General features: G+C 34.5%; 1 protein-coding gene across 1 annotated transcript; it reads left to right on the forward strand.

Annotated features, from left to right (window-relative positions):
* Positions 1-75: 75 nt before the first annotated feature.
* Positions 76-10,551, forward strand: LOC117108343 (MAM and LDL-receptor class A domain-containing protein 1-like). The gene is made up of 15 exons (XM_033250330.1): positions 76-197; positions 2,037-2,186; positions 2,415-2,692; positions 2,819-2,888; positions 3,010-3,033; positions 3,464-3,487; positions 3,638-3,787; positions 4,146-4,423; positions 4,957-5,026; positions 5,326-5,358; positions 5,968-5,994; positions 6,550-6,603; positions 6,918-6,986; positions 7,633-7,767; positions 8,089-10,551. The coding sequence occupies exons 1-15, from the start codon at positions 122-124 to the stop codon at positions 8,610-8,612; spliced, it is 1,962 nt and encodes a 653-aa protein (XP_033106221.1). The 5' UTR covers positions 76-121; the 3' UTR covers positions 8,613-10,551.
* Positions 10,552-17,127: the final 6,576 nt, after the last annotated feature.

The raw sequence follows: 17,127 nt of genomic DNA on the forward strand, positions 1-17,127 counted from the left end.
TATACAGATAATAAAGTATTCACAAGATCTGTCTCTTATACACATCTAGCTGTGTATAAGAGACAGGGAGTTAAAGTGTCCTATATACAGAGATGTTGGATGCAAGTTTTCAGAGGATAAAATGGTTGACAACTTTTCAAGAGGCTTTCTATTGACATGGCTGTTCACTTGCTGTTTGTGGATACCACACATAACAGGTAATATCATACGGTATCTTGTTTCATTAATAATGGAGTGCAATGAAAGTTACGTTTACAATATTGGTGTTCCGCAATTACGGTGCCATAAATTAGTCATCAAAAACCATCTGACCTGAATATAGTCAAAGTGTTGTATGCACAAATTATGTTTTATTTAGCCGAATTTCAAATTTTGTTTGCACCACCCCCCCCCCCCTTTCGGTGACCTCGAAAAATGTAATAGGCCTACATGTTACATGTAGTAGGCTACTCTCGTAAAACATATAGGCCTAGGCCTACTTTCTATTTCAAGCTAAACTTTCAGATGTCATCCAACGTCTAGCCGTCTGCTAATTCCAAAAAAAAATCAAATGGAAGGGGATGCCTCTTCCTAAACCCATAATCAATGAGGGACAGGGGACACGTCCCCAGATATTGTTATGGGGCGGAGATTGATCCCTCCCTTTTCGTCCGCAATGTAATAATTTCTTAAGTCAAGAAGATGCCTGGAAATTATAATACACGACTCTTGTGCGCGTGATTATAATTTTAGAAGTATGAGAAAAAGCGTGTAATAAATAATAAGATTGGTTTTTCTGCACATGGTAAAGTAAATTAAATATACATCAAAGACAATTGAGTTTCATTTTTAATGAAACATCACAGCAATTAATTTCAATGATGATGAAGCATTTGATTATATAAGAGTGTCATTTCCGGTAATGTAGAGGTACTATTTCCCAAAATGTTCCCACTTCATCCCTTGCGTGGACTAGGCGTTGAAGTAGGTAGGCCTAAATTAAGTACATCAAAGACAATGTTTTTAATATTTATTTTCTATAATACATCGCACATATTAATTAGATATCTATGGTTGTCGAAAATCGCTAGTAAAATATCATGAGAAATTTGTTGGCGCTTCATTTTGACTATATAATGGTAATGATGACGATGAATTTTACTATATAGAAGTGTCATTTGCGGTCATCTCTATTTCCTAAAATGTTCGCACCTCACATGCCAACCATGGTGGGCCTAAGGTGGGTTTGGGCTCACGAAATTCCCCCTCACATTTCGAAACAAATCTGCGCTTCGCAAATCGCATTATCCATCCCCATTGCTAAATCCTAGCTCTGCCATTGATTATTTTATTTTATGTATTATTTCCCATTTGTACCTACTACTAAGATCACCATTTGATAGGCTGAGGTGAGCAAACTTGAGGGTATCAAGCATAGAGGACAAGGAATTTGTGGTTCTGACAATATTAAAGTTTTGAATAAATATGTGAATTATAGAATGATAGAAATCGTCTGTAATAGCAAAAAACAAAAACAAAAACAAAAACAAAAAACAAAACAAAACAAAAACAAAAAAAACCCCTAATTTTTGCCATATATGCCTTTCGTCTATATACAGATAATAAAGTATTCACAAGATAGTTAATCTCTAATTTTGGCCATTTAATTACAACTCAAAGCATTTAGATGGTCTTTTATTGAATTGAATTGTAATTTGGATATTTTATGCACTGTATGATATGTTAAATATTTTGTCTTGTAATTTAATTTGTATGTATATTTTGTGTATTCCCAGCTCAGGAAAACAAATTTCATGTATTGTACTTGATGTATATACAGTAAATAGAATTTTGAATCTTTAATAGCAGTGAAATACGCGTACTGAAAATGACACATGGTGGTGATTTATTGATATACTGTATGTTATTGATATGCATTTTTATGTCGTGTTGTGTATTAGATTTTAAAAAATCTTTAAATCCTTCAATTGTTATTTGCGTGCGTGACTCACGTTACACTGAGCCATATCATTATACTTGGCCCTATTCTTCCCCAGGTGAAACATACGTATGTGACTTTGAAACAGATCAATGTGGGTTTACTAAAGAGGCTGAGCCCGCTCAGTGGATTCGAAATTACGGACCGTCATGGTTAAGGAGTACAGTGGGTTTGTCGGGACCTGCTACTGACCACACGGAAGGAGCAAGTAAGGATAGAATCAAAATCCTAAAAAAATAACTTTAAAAAAAAAGTATCTCAAGCTTCATAAAATTGCATTGTAGTTTATAGAGTCACGTTTTTTAGTCTTTTTGGGTGTGAATGTTTTCAAAATGTGAAGTGGGTGTGGGATCATCGGTCTATGTAGTAAATGTGACTAGTATTTTTTAAAGTAGGCCTATTATCGCATTCATGTTCTCTTAAAAATATTCTTTAGCTACCGGTTTCTACATGGTGTTGTTGAACCTCCCGAACAAGGTGTACAGCCCCGGGGACAAAGCGCGCCTTATATCCAGTTGCTACCCAGCAAGTAGATCAGTGGACGTAACGTTTTACTACCACATGTACGGAGATGGAATCGGACAATTGAACGTCTTTCTCGTTGATTGCACTTTGGTATCACCGCCCGGCCTTTCGGTAATTAGTATCACAGGTGACCAAGGGGATGAATGGAAGTTAGCCGGTTTTTCACAAGCGAATGTTGGAGAATTTAAGGTACATTAAAATGAATGGTCCCGTTAGTTTTAAAACTTAGGCAGGCCTATTTTATCAGAAACTAAATTTGTAATCGTATTGTATCAAAATCATCAATTGATTGAAGGTTATTGCCATTATTTACAGATCGTTTTTGAAGCAATTCGAGGAGAAACTAATAACAGTGATATTGCTATTGATGATATCACGGTGAAAAGTAAGTACTACAACCCAATTTGGACCATTTATTAATATTTACTAAGACACTGTCTTTACTGTGTCTGATGCACGATACACGATATTGACACCTGGTTTTTTCTCTTTTAATATTTTTACAGGGACAGAACCAGAATCAAATACAGGTAAAGCACAAATATGAAGCTTTAATACATCACTGACTGCCAATGACGGTTTTTTATCATTGTTACTGTTATTCAAACAAAGTTTTCGGCTGCATTTTTTAACTTGGATTTTAAGAATCTTAATATATTCAGAAAGAAATACGGCCTAAATAAAATTAATAAAAATGTTAACAAAATTGTATTTAAGTAAATAGGCTTATAAACAGGCTTTTAAAATTTAGTTTGGTTAGACAATTGGTCTAGTGTCGATCCTATTTCGGATAGACTGTCAAACAGAAGGGGAATTGTTAAATTATTGTCGTTAGGTTTGTTGTGATGTGACATTGTATTGTAATTTTGTGCATTTTATTGGTAGGCCTATAATATAAAATTTACATTGAGTTGAATTCAATTGTAATTCATTTAAGTCACTTTATGTTTAATTTTACAGATCCACAAGAATATCTTGACGAGGGTATGTACTTAGGCCTATATATTCTGAATTAAAGACACTTCGTTTCGTTTTTTTTTTTACTGTAGAAACGGGTGTACGATATTTGTAATCGTAAGCCAAGTTCAACAGCACCCTCTACGCTTAAAATAAGTTTGTACTTTTTTTATACAGCCAACATAGTGTGTACTTTCGAATCAGATTCGTGTGGATATCAACAAGATCAAACAGATGATACAGATATGATATACCATTTTGGGACCTCGTGGCTTCGACAATTGGACGGGTCAACAGGGCCGACAGGTGACCATACAAATGGAATTCGTGAGTAGTACGATTATGATGAAGACATATTTTCTGCAAGAAATGTTGTTGTCTTATAATGTCTATTATTATGCTTTGTATTTATTTGTATATATTATATATTCAGTAGAGAGACTACATACAGAATTAAACAAAATTACCATAAATATTTCATGACCACGAACATTAAAATAATTTTATTCAAGATTGCAACTGTGACTAACTATTAACCAAGCAAAAACACAACGTTTATTATAACTTTTGCATGACCTTCCATGCAAACTTTAGTGACCAAAATGTGTATATTTTAAAAGCAATATAAAATGTATATGTATGTTAATTTTGTGAGAAAAATGTGTTCATTCATTTATTATTTTAGAGAACAACTTTTACATGATATTAATGAATATTCCCGGAACGTTGGACCTACAACCAGGAGACACAGCACGTCTTGTGTCGCCGTGCTACAGCATTTCTAACTGGGTGCGAATTCTATTCTTCTACCACATGTATGGAGAAGGAATGGGAACTTTAAACGTCTATTCGTCTGATTGTGAGTTACTTTCTGAGAAACAAATATTTTTTAGCGTATCTGGTAACCAAGGTGATGAATGGAAGGAAGGTAACAATGTCATAAAAGCTGGTGATAGTGTCCAGGTCAGTATTCCAAAAAGACCTAAATACTATAAATTATAATGGACAGCGCCTTTTATAAAGTTTCAACCTGTGGAGTAAAACCCGTTTTAGCTACAATGCAATTCGTGACGCATACCGTATTAATTAGGGACTTTTCGCAAGCTTAAGAAAACGATAACGAATACGTTTACGTCATCAAATTTTTAGACAACCCTTCTCCTACCGTAGCATACCTTTCACAACGTAGGCGATTCATGCTTTTACATTAATCAAGCATCATATTTAGTACAGCGTATTGTCAAGAATGTTTTACTTACGAATGACGATAATGATAATGACGTGTTCGTAATTCGTTATCGTTTTCGTAAGTTTGAAAACTCTCCCTTATTGAAACATGATGACGTGTAGACCTAATTTAAAAAAAGAATTCTATTTTTATTTATTATTCCTGATGATACTAAAATAAAAGTGAGCCTTAGAATGAAATGGCCATGTCAATTTTGGGGAGCATATTCAAACTATTTCTATTCTTATTTGGTTTTTAATCATTTCAGATCATATTTGAGACGGTACGCGGCTCAGAGCAGACGAGCGATATTGCTATAGATGATATTGCCCTCTTCGGTACGTTGGCCTTCAACCATTTCGATACTACATTAACTGCTTTTATAAAACATGAAATCGCCCAGTTATAAATAAATGACACTTCCATGATATCCATAATGCTTAATCATTTATTTTTGGGTCTTAAAATAAATCATAAAATCATACCTTTATATTTAGTTAAAAAACAGAATGAATTATGTTTTTGAACTTATTAGAGGAGGAATTCCTTCATGATAGAACTTATTCATGCCAAAAGTCCACTTTACATTTATTACTATAATTTTACCAGATCTATATACTTTTTCTCTTGTATCTAGCTCTTGATGATGAAGATATAACTACCACCACAGGTAAATACTAAATGTTATTGTTTTTTTACCTAAATTATAAGCCATAAGGCCTATTAATAATTCAGATTCAGATTTATTTTGTCTTTGCGGAAATTCATTTTAGGCAACAATCGCATACAATAAAATACTTATCGGATCAATCAACCATTTTTACCATGTTGTTTAAAAGACAATTAAGGAGTATCGTATCGTATCGTAAATAATAGTAGGCCTATTAACAAAAAGAGAGCAACAAATACTGAACATTATACAAACAATTGCAGAGATAAGACCATTATGAGCTCTCACTAGCTAGAGCCAGGGGCCCAGGGCCTCAAGGGACCTCCAGCAAATTATTTTTTTTTAAACAAACGAATATTGTAATATGTTTATCTAGAGTGATATCTATCATTAAGTATGCTTTTTTTGTAAAATCACGATACATAAACTTAGAATTCGAATGTGTAAAAAAGGCATTAAAATACGTCATAAAATGCTAAAAATAATGTAATAGATGTATAAACGATTGAAAATTAACTAGTTTTACAAAAAAGTAAATTAATTTTCAAATGCATTGCCAACAAGATATCGTTTTTCATTATTACATAATTGTTTTCCATTTCTCTATAGAAGAAGTGATAACAACTAAAACTGAAGGTAAGTTCATGTTTGTACACAACAAGGCCTAATACCATTTTTATATGTATTTAATACTTCAATATCTATGCGTTTTCGAGTTATGATCGTATTAATAAATTGTTAAGGAGTTGTGGTTTGATGGCTAAGATGCCTGTCTTCCAATCCCGGGCCTGGGTGGGTTCAAAACTCTCAGGACCAAAAACAATCATCTCTGTAAGCCTCATAAGGAGACATAGTTTGAGAGCATCATGTGTACTGTTATGTCTTGTGGAAATTAAGATGATATTCTAGGCAGGGAGGCTTGGTTGCTAGATTTGCTGATTCTGTCTGCAAGCTACCAACTGACTTCGGGATTTTGACAACCCCCCCCCCCCCCGAGTCTAAACAGTTTATCTTTTTCTTTCCTGTTTTATTAATCCTATGTTGTTATGTTGTAATGATAACAGAGGCAACTAGGCAAGAAGAAGAAAAAAATGTGTCTTGTTTCAGGGCCCCAAATGACCAACTGACTTGTCACTGTCACATGTTAATTTAAAGAAGCTTTTAAAATTGAATTCATTTTGTTTATTTTAGCGCCCACTACACCTGAACCAATCCAGACCACTGTCCCAGCAGCAACAACAGTAGGTAAGAAAATAATAGGAAAAGTTACTTTCTACAATATTAAACTTATTATCAAAGTCCCGTTTGTAGTGAAAATATTGAATTGCTCATTAAAAGGATAACATCCTTTAAATATCCTTAAAAGTTGTCAAATGCAAAAGTTAGGAATAATATCGTAGAAAATGTTGTTTTTAAAGCTAATAACCTTTATAAATCTATAAGAAATTAAAGTAGGTATAGCCTATGGAATTATATATATATCGAGCATACAGCTCGATTTATCTTTAAGTTGTTGCAGCGTATATTTTAGATTTTAATTTTACCGATCGTCATTTCAGAGCAAATTACAACGCAGGCCAATGTGGTCACCACTCTGGAAGAGATACAACAATCCACAAGTCCTACAGGTAAATTAGTCCACCAATTTTAGTGCTGTTTTGAAGTTCGTCAAACTGGTAAAAAAGCTTAATCTCTCAGTTTATTTGTATAGGGTTATGACAAGACAATTCATGGCAACGTAATGAGTATCTGTATCACAAATACTAAATAGATTGGCATAACCATCTGTGACATAACATTAACAATCATTATTATGGAATCATTATTAATAACGCGTGTGAAAATGAATCATGTGGTCTATATTTTCATTTCAGTCATTTTCATTTCATTTTATTCAATATCAAAGTCGCAGTCCAGGACTGAATTAAATGATACAATAATACAGAACAGTAATATTCGAACATCAAAGGAGAGTAATATAAAAACATCAAAGTAATATTTATTAATTAACAATAGACATACTGCACAGACATTCAGAAAACGATTAAAACATTAAAAATTGTATTAAATATTAGATCAGTAAAATAAGATTTTTTTTAAAAGCCATGATATACAAGGCTTCCAATAATTCAAGAAAGTGTTCCATGGTGTTGGCTTGGCTTGATTCACGAAATAATAATTAAAAGAAGCATTTATGTAATCTGAAATATGTATTTAAAACGAAAAAAATTAATTGTGTATAATACTTAATTTGTTTTTGCAATTTGCAAATAGTACGGATTACGGAAAATGTCGTCGATCCATGTAATCCCAATCCTTGTCAAAATGAGGGGGAATGCACAACTGACAATGCTGCCTACCAATGCTTATGTTTGCCCCAGTGGACGGGTGATAACTGTGACGTACAAAGTAAGAATTCATTACATTAATGACAACTTTTGTTTTTTTTTTATAATACAATTATATATGATACAATTATATATTGTTTGTCATATACCTTTTTACATGTGTATTGATAACTATGTTTTAATGTGTACGGCGCTCAGGTCTCTTTTGGAAGGGCGCCTAATTATTATTATTATTATTATTATTATTATTATTATTATTAACTCATAGATTAGACTTAATTTTAGTTTTTGCATACCTTGCTGACAAACTTACTAAGAAAATATTCAAAGCGCCCTCTATCATCATCAAAACTTGGGAAAAACTTTTTTTTTGCTTTTGCAGAAGCTGAACGCGCTGCTGATGATAATTCTGGCTTTACGACTATTAACGTGGTTGCTATTGTTATCGCCTGTATTGCGGTTATTATATTACTTGGTTGTTTCGTTATTTTCGGCTACAAACGAGGGCGCACGGATGAGTCAAAGCCTAAGTATCAGACACCATCATACGCGCACGCAAGAGCGTTACAAGAGCAGCTGTATCAGAAGCAGATTCACCTCCCAAGAACAAATCAAACATATCGGCAAAAACAACAACTTATTGAAGAAGAAAACGAAAGAAAATTGGAAGAACAACGCAGACGGAAGGAAGAAGAGCGGTTAAAGCAGCAACAACATCAAAAACAACAGCAGCAACAGGAACAAAACCGCGAAGAAGAAGAAAGACAACGTGCAATTCAACAGCAAATATCATTAGATAGTATTGAGACGAATGACGCAACAACGATCATCCGTCCACCACTCCGAAAGCAGCAATCGACTGGCAGAAAACTTCCCAAGCTTCCCAACTCACAAAACTTTGTGTAAATCCGAGGCATAACGCTTGTCTGTTAAAAAAAATATATATCGCAATGTAAAGCACTAATACTGGATTCTAGACCAATCACAAGAATGTGAAGTAAGACTTCAGTGTTTTAGAACAGACAATACTTAATTAATACACAATTTTATGGAAATCAAGCTTAATAGTGAATATAGAAATATAAATTAAGAAGTTGTAGAAGCTGCACTACACGCAGTTGTAAGAAATTATACTTCTATCTAAACGCATGACATCTTTGCTATAAATTATTTCTCCACCATTATATGTGTTTATTTAAATAATTTATTTTTTATTCAAAACCATGTTGTCATCCTACATTCTTTTATAAACTTTGTACTTCCAACGTATTTAGGATAATATATATAGAACGTTTTTGAATAATTCTCTTTATGTACAGTACCGTACTTGATACGTTTTTATACTTACACATTTTGTCACGCTGGACTTGTGGTTGCAATATTGAGTTTTTTTTTTAGTTGTTTAGGCTCCACAATATTGATGATTGTGATTGAACTCCATAGTGTAATAATAAATATGCGAAGCTGATCACTATATCGATTATGTAAACTTACTAGGCTTATGGTGGGGGGGGGGGTGGTAAAGTTATTTTTATTGTAGAAAATATCCTGAAAGTTTGCCAGGATTGGAAAACAAAGAATCATCAACCACTAGCTATTTATCCAACTTGTTCTAGGCCTATTATCTGAAGGCCTCAGTATTATCTGAAACCATCTTTGTAGCATCGCGTTGCTTCGAAACATAAATTTATAACACAAAATTATAGTATGGCTATTTAAACAAAAAAAAATTTAAAACTTGCCATATCAAAGTGCCGAAGGCAACTTATGAATTATTATGATAGTTGTGTTTGTATTGTTCAAAACACTCTCTGATATGGAAAATATATCACCAATGAGGATTATGAAAGTAATTAGTCTGGATTAGGATAGTCGTGCATTGTTATATTCTTGTTTGCTCCCCCACCTCATTAGCATAAAGGAAAACACGTTTCGTTTGTCATAGCCATGCGATGTTATTATAAATAACATAGCTCTCCAGTTCTACTATAAAAAATGTAATTGAGTGACGATTGGAACTTTCACGTCTTCACCTTATGTCTAAAAACCATTAATTTCGTCAGTACCATGGAGTTTAAGGTACGGTTCTAATTGGTTTGTTCTGAATATTAACGTTTTGAAAGCCAGACAGTTATATCACATATCCTAACTTCGGAAAGTTTGTGTCGTTAATTAGGACGTAATGGGCCGCGGGCCTAATATTTTTTTTTTATTAGTGGCTATATTTGTATATAATTATGGTCGAGTGGATTTCGATTCTCCTTCATTTCGGCATCCTAGGGCTAATATTCACAGTTCGACCCAAAGGTGTAAGAAAGTGGACCCGGGTCAGGTACCTACGGACACCGCCCACCACCTTTTTAATAGAAAATTCAGCGTGAACGTACGGTGCGTACAGAGAAAGCAGTCACTAGGAGCCACATCGCCGTACTTATTTTATATGATCTGTGCACGTTAACTTCGAAAAGCTATTTCGAATACACGTCGTCAGTAATCATGAAGCTGCAGTAAAATGTAAAGCTCCATGGGCCAATATAGACCTCCTCATCATCAGTTTTTTTTTCGACTACCGGTAGCTAAATTGAGGCGCTTTCTCATTTAGGTTCCCTATTTTATTAATATTCAGTCATAATAGTACAATCATGGTACTATTAATCATCTATTTATTCTTGTATACCCATATGTGAATAAAAGACTATTATCTTAAAATACAGAGAAATATAGGTCTACGTTCAAACATTCATTTAGAAATCTTCAGTTATTTGTAACCCCTTTTTAGGCTTATAATTGCTTGTAACTGTTGTTTCTGCAGCATGGCTTTGCTTATTTTTACTTAGAAAATGTTATTTGGTCAAGGTTACGATACTTTACATTCAAGTTTGGCACACGTCACGGTCAATAAAATGTCATTTTAAAACAAACATCATTCCTCCATGCTCAGACTCAGACATCGCGATTAATAGTCGTTGAAACATTGTATGCTTGTTGTATTGTAAGCCTAATACGTTAGTGCTCAAAATATTTAGTTCAAATATAGCAGGTACTAGAAAACAAATTTATATTATGGGCCGATTCCCAGTCGACCAGGGGGTCACCGGGATTAGATGCACGTGCAGGACGACAGCTGATATTAAGATTGTTCCAAGGATATTTCCCTAGAGTGGTGGCCGGATACCCTGGAAATTGGCAGCGATAATTTCCGTAAGATTATAATGGATGCTTCTACTATTCAGTTGATCCTTCAAGTCAAGTCACGTGAACAATGTACGGCTACTGAGCTACTGTATATTTAAGTTTTATAGATGTCTAAAGGCTTAGCGGTATAATAGGCCTATATAAAGAGAGTAGGGCATTTGCCCCTCCATCGGTCAGACAGGCCTGGACCCCTGTCGTCCGACGTACGGCTAGGTCACACGATCAAAAATTGAAAAAATATATATATTTTTCCTATCCAAATAGCGTTATTTCGACTGCCAATCCTTAATAGGCCTATTGTGGTTTAAAAGCACCTTTTGGACCATATTAAGCCATACACTTCCAGTGAACCCTAAAAGCGACTACATGGTTATTATGAAATCATATTAAGGAATGGATTTTGGTAACCACTGTAACGCAATAAATCTCAAGAAAGCACATTATATGTTTGTTTTGCATTGGTTGCTGTGCTTCCTGATCTTCATTCGATCTTCGCAACAAGTGTGCTAACATATCATTCTGTACTAAACCTAGCTTGTCTGGTACGAATTGTTCTTGAATACTGTACAGTGAAAAAGTAAGCCTAACCATATCTGTATTTAGTCACTAACGTAATGAATATCATCAATACAACCATTAAAATTAATGATTGTTTATGTATTCTCTTAATTGTCGCTTTAATTCATCCAAAGCATTTAAAATGCCACGATGTGCTGGCATTCAACACTTATTTCTATGTGCCTGAATTGAATCTGCTAGGCCCTAAGTTTAAAGCAAATTAACTTTTGTGACCTAATATAAATTGCCCACTACCTGAACCCAAGACATAACCAAAAACACAAGTTACACACGGCGTGAAGAAAGGCTCCAGGAAAACTAGTTCAATATTTGCACGCGTTTTATGCTACAGGTGCTAGTCGCATCACTTCTGTACGTATATCACATTTAGGACGCAAGAGGATTGCGGTAGTGAAGTCAAAATGGTCTTAGAGAAAAAACGCTTTAAAAAAATAATTTTTAATAGTGTAGGCTTCTTACACTTCAGTGTTTTCCTCTTCTTTTTATCTTATCCTTTCTTCCTTTCTTCTTTCTTCTTCTTTTCTTATTTTTATCGTTTATCCTTCACTATCTTCTTCTTCCGCCTTTTCTCGTTCATCTTCACGTCTTTCTGCTTCTTCCTTTATTTCCCTCATTTATCTTCACGTCTTTCTTCTTTCCTTCTCCTTCTTCGATTAGAATGATAGAATTAAAATATAATAAATCTATATTTAGGCCAGGTTGTAGGATTTGCGAGATGCCAGTTGGTTAGTACTGTATTGATGAAAAAAGAATGCAGTTTGGCCTACGCAGAATAGGAAATCCTGATTAAAGTAAATAATGATGACATGCAAACTTTTTTAAGATATCGAAACTGCAGTTTGTGTAAAAATAACTGAAACCGGTATCGTGCGTCATCAATACATGGAGGAAGTGAGTGGGAAACATTGCCAATCGCAGAAATAGTTAGACCTCCCTATCAGTTTATGAAATTAGTCACTTAGTCCTATGTCCCTATGTACAAAAGAAATTAATATATATCTTCTTTAAAAATTATCTAAAGTGACTTATAAAAATATATAAGTATCTAACATTTGTTTTTTTTTTTTATTTGTTTGTTTCTTATTCTTTTCCTCTGCACATTTAAATGTACACAAATTGAAATTGAGTCATGAGTGACGAAGTGGATGGTGTAACTTTATTGTGTCGTTATTGAAGATAAAAAATTTTAAAAAATAGTTAATTATAAACATGAATAAGTTCACAGTAGTTAATTACTTTGAAGGTTCAATCATAGTATCAGGTGTTGATGGCCGGTACCGTGCTGAAGCAATAATATAAGCAATCGAAGTACGGTAGCATATATGATTCGTTAAACAGCTGCTTTAAAAGAATACCCTGTGTCGTTCAACATTTATAGGTCAAAGGAAGTTATACTAAGTAAGTTGGTATGCAATGAAGTAAACAAAATACAGAAATAAACAAAAATTGATCAAATTTTAACAAGAGTAGGCCTAGGTCTATATTTGGTTTTATCGACATGGACATGCAACACGTGTTTGAATTAATTTAAGCATAGTAGTTTCAAGTTAGAAACATAATGTTCAAAGGGAGAGGACATTTTTGTGCCGTTACAGTATTATTTATCTCGTATCCCATCTGTGTCCTTAGAAAAAAAAACCTGTAAATTTTAACTTTAGATAACCACAGGTAACAACAGGTGATATGTTTGCGTTTCCGGAATTTATTGCCTGTTGTCCTTTGAAGAAGTGAATGATGGGAAGTACTTGGTTGTAGCCTAATCATGAATGCCTGTTGTTGTGCCTGGGTTCATTCAGATCAGTCGAAGACCTGACCATCACCTTTACCAGCCCAAGGACTTCTGTATTGTACCTCCCTCCCTAGTCAGCCCCAGTGTGAAATCAAATGACATCTTACTAAATATAGTCGGTATGTCTTCGAGTTCAAATCCCGATGGGGTCAACGTTTTACCAATTATCCACTATAACAACTCCCTGATGGAGGGGGAAACTCCATACCAAATTCATTAGCGGGGATATAAATGCAGTTGGTGATTGGTGGTAGTGGTGCGTGTAACGGTGTGTGTGTGTGTGTGTATGTGTGTGGTTTTTGAATCGAATGCTTTTTCTTCTATTCCATAACTAGTGTCCATTCGAAACGGTGAATACAAGTACTTTTGAAATACGTTATATCGTCCATTCAATAGCATTGCACGTCAGGAGCTGTAGAGGCTCTGTGGTCCCCAGCCTGGTCCCCAGTAATCACCCTAGGTCCCGGGTTCAACCCTTTTAAGCTGGGTGGGGGGAGGGAGGGAGTTCCAATTTGTTGAGACCAGTGGTGGGCCGACAATATTTGTGTACTCTCATTTTCTTTTATAACGGTAAATTCGAAATAGAAGGGGCCAGGGAACAACTTCCACAGATAGGGGAAGATACCACCTCAGCCCCACCAAGGTTGGGGCTGAGGCAAGAAAGCAAGAAAATTTATGATTATGCACCTCTAGATGATCAGAAATGGCATTTTCAGACTGAAATTTGAATTTAATTTTCTTTTCTTCTCCTTTCTTTCTTGTAGAATTTTGAAGAAAAAAAAAAACCGGCACTCCAGGTTCCCCTACCCAGCCAATAGAAATTTTCCTACCACAAAAATATCCTCTCACCAGTGGTTGGGGTTGAGGTGAGCACATTTTTAACATAGATACGGTACCACTACAGTCCTGGAAATTGCACTTTCATATTCAGAAATAAGTTTTCAAAGCATGTTTTCAACAGAATAACATGCCCCGAGCCTGCTGCTGCCTCAAGCGGTTAGACATCGCATCACATCAGATCAGCACTTAATCCATTGTCCCCATTAGTCTACCCTTCCCATGCCAATACCCTACGCCACTAGATACAGTGAGCTACATTCAGAAAAAGCCACACTCTTGTAAACATTGCTAGAGTAGGGGTGCCTATGATGTTTTTCTAAACAGAAAAACTTTTTCTAAAAATCGGCCGGAAAATTATTTATTTTCAGCAATGTTTCGCGGGTCGGATAAAAATTTTTGGAGGTCCGGATTTGGTCCGCGGGCGGAGCCAGGGGTTGAATATCGGGGCTCTAGGTCCTATGAACAATTAGGTTCGGTACCTTACTTTAAATACGGTAGTTACTTCATAGTAAGGCATGATGGGGTGGAAAAATTCCAGGCAAGAGAAGCAGAGGAATGCTAAGATATAGATGGGATAAACACTATAGGAGGATCTTGGTTCGATGGAGAAGGCGACAAGGAATGCACAGAACAGACATTGGTACCATGTTGCTATGAAACTACGCTTTGATGAGAGTACGCTGTATCACTTTGAAATACAATAGTCCTATACAAAGGAGTGGATTCCGTCGACAAAACCCAACAGTCCGAAATCATCTATGAAATCATGATGAAACTCATTGATATCAGTTTTTGGACATAATTTTTTAATGAATTAAGCGAACAAGAGAGATGGAGTTCCAGTCGGAGAAAACTGATGAATGAGTAGAGCGCATCATGCAACATTTAGCCAAAAGAAATTACAAACACACGCAGCATGGGATAGTCAGGACTGAATGGAATGTAGGTAAAAATGGCCCCGGTAAAAATTGCCCAGAAAAAAAAGGCCCCGGCAAAAATGGCCTCAGTAAAAATGGCCCCAAAAGACAAGTAGGTAAAAATGGCCCCAATGAAAAAGCAATAGAAATGATACTTTTTTAAATCTTCAAATATTTAAGTACTGTAATAAGCAAGAATTGAATCAATAAATAAAAAATGGCCCTCAATTATAAAATTCAAAAAATAAAAAATCGTTTTTCCTTTTAAATTAAAATAAATTTATGTGATTTTTTTTTAAATTTCTCTAAGTATTTGTTTTTTAACAAATACAGTTACACAACAGATGCGCAAATAATGTACTGAGAGATTATGGAAAACAATGGCCATTGAATAACATATTTTAGTAGTAGAAATAAAAATTTTAAAAACGTTATTCCACTATTACAAAGTAGAGGAATGACATACATACAGTACTTCAACTACCAAAATATGCAACTCATAGATAACCACAAACTTCACTTTTGTTAAATATCAAATGAATTAACTTTACATGTTATAAACAATGCAAATAAACAGTAGTTAAAGCATGTGGATCAATTGTGTGTTTGAATTACAAGTTCATGTATTATAGGAAAAGGGAGAGGCTTACTTTCTCACAAACTTAGCAATAAATGTTCTGCTTAGGGTTACTTCAAAGAAGTATTTGTTAATCAAATATTGTTTTTAAAGTAAACTGAATAATTAGGAAAACATTTATTTAAGCAACTTATTTAATTGCATACTTGGTTTTTACTCCCCGCCAACTAAATTTAAGTGCCTAAAACTATATTAAATAATGTAAACTGAGATACTATATAGGCCTATGATTTTTTTTTTGTGAAAAAATACTTGCAAATACACCACAAACCTCTAAACACACTGCAAACACCATCCAAACCCTTGAACTATGATTGTAGAACTCTCTTTTTCTTAAAATAATAATAATAATAATAATAATAATAATAATAATAATTTAACGTTCATATTAACCCATTGTTTGTGGGGTTTACCAATACCCGGATTGAATTTCTGGAAAATTGTGATTCCGCTTCCGTGAACTTGGACACAAATAAATTATTTTAGTATTAATGAATACATGATTTTTGTTGATTTATTGACTATGTTGTTGCTATTTTTAACATTTAAATAGAAAGTGTTATTCATGGCTTTTTTTTTTATCTTTGAATATTTTATCATGGATATGTAATTCCTGCAAAAAGTAAAATGTAAATGGCAATTTATTTGATGTTAGATACCTTTTAAAAACTAAATTATTTCAGTTAAAAAAATGCATACAGAATTTTATTATTGGGGCTATTTTCACCTACCTGTCATTTGGGGCGATTTTTTTATTGGGGCCATTTTTTCCGGAGTCATTTTTTCCGGGACAATTTTTTCCTGGGTCATTTTTACCAAGGCCATTCTTACCGTACACCGGACTGAATGAGTAGGGAAACATTATATAGACCTATTCTTCTTTTTACAACAGTGGCACTCGCACGTAACGGTGCGTCCAAAAACTTAAAAAAAGACATACATATGTTTAAAATCTCCATGCCTTCACCCTTTAGTCCATGTATTGAAACTCAAAACTGGATCCCCCGACCAACCCTGAACCCTACGCTAATTTAGAAATTAAAATTTCAACAAAATCAAAAGGAGAAAATGAAAACTAAACAAATTAACAGATTGCCTATGACAACAATGAGGAAATTAACCAAAAGAAATTACAGCACCAACCACCAACACACACAGTATGGGATAGCCAGAACAGAGAGATGGTCTTGTCGGCCTCTTTGACTTCATGCCAGCAAACCTCCTACCGATAGGAAGCCTTTAATTTTCCGGTTCATGGAACTCAATAATATCATCTTTATGCCACTTAATTCATGTAGTTAAATCGTAGAGGTTAACCAAAAACTTGGAATAAAGGCGCATGAACCTTTTGTGCACGGTTTCCTGTCATAAGCTAAGGCCATAAATTTTCATTGAAGCTATTAATAATTGAAAATTCAGGGTAACGCGATGCTGGCAAACTTTTATGTGTATACAAAATATTAT

This window comes from Anneissia japonica, unplaced genomic scaffold, assembly GCF_011630105.1.
Source record: "Anneissia japonica isolate Jap-2015-1 unplaced genomic scaffold, ASM1163010v1 scaffold426_len1935630_cov189, whole genome shotgun sequence".
Taxonomy (NCBI): domain Eukaryota; kingdom Metazoa; phylum Echinodermata; class Crinoidea; order Comatulida; family Comatulidae; genus Anneissia; species Anneissia japonica.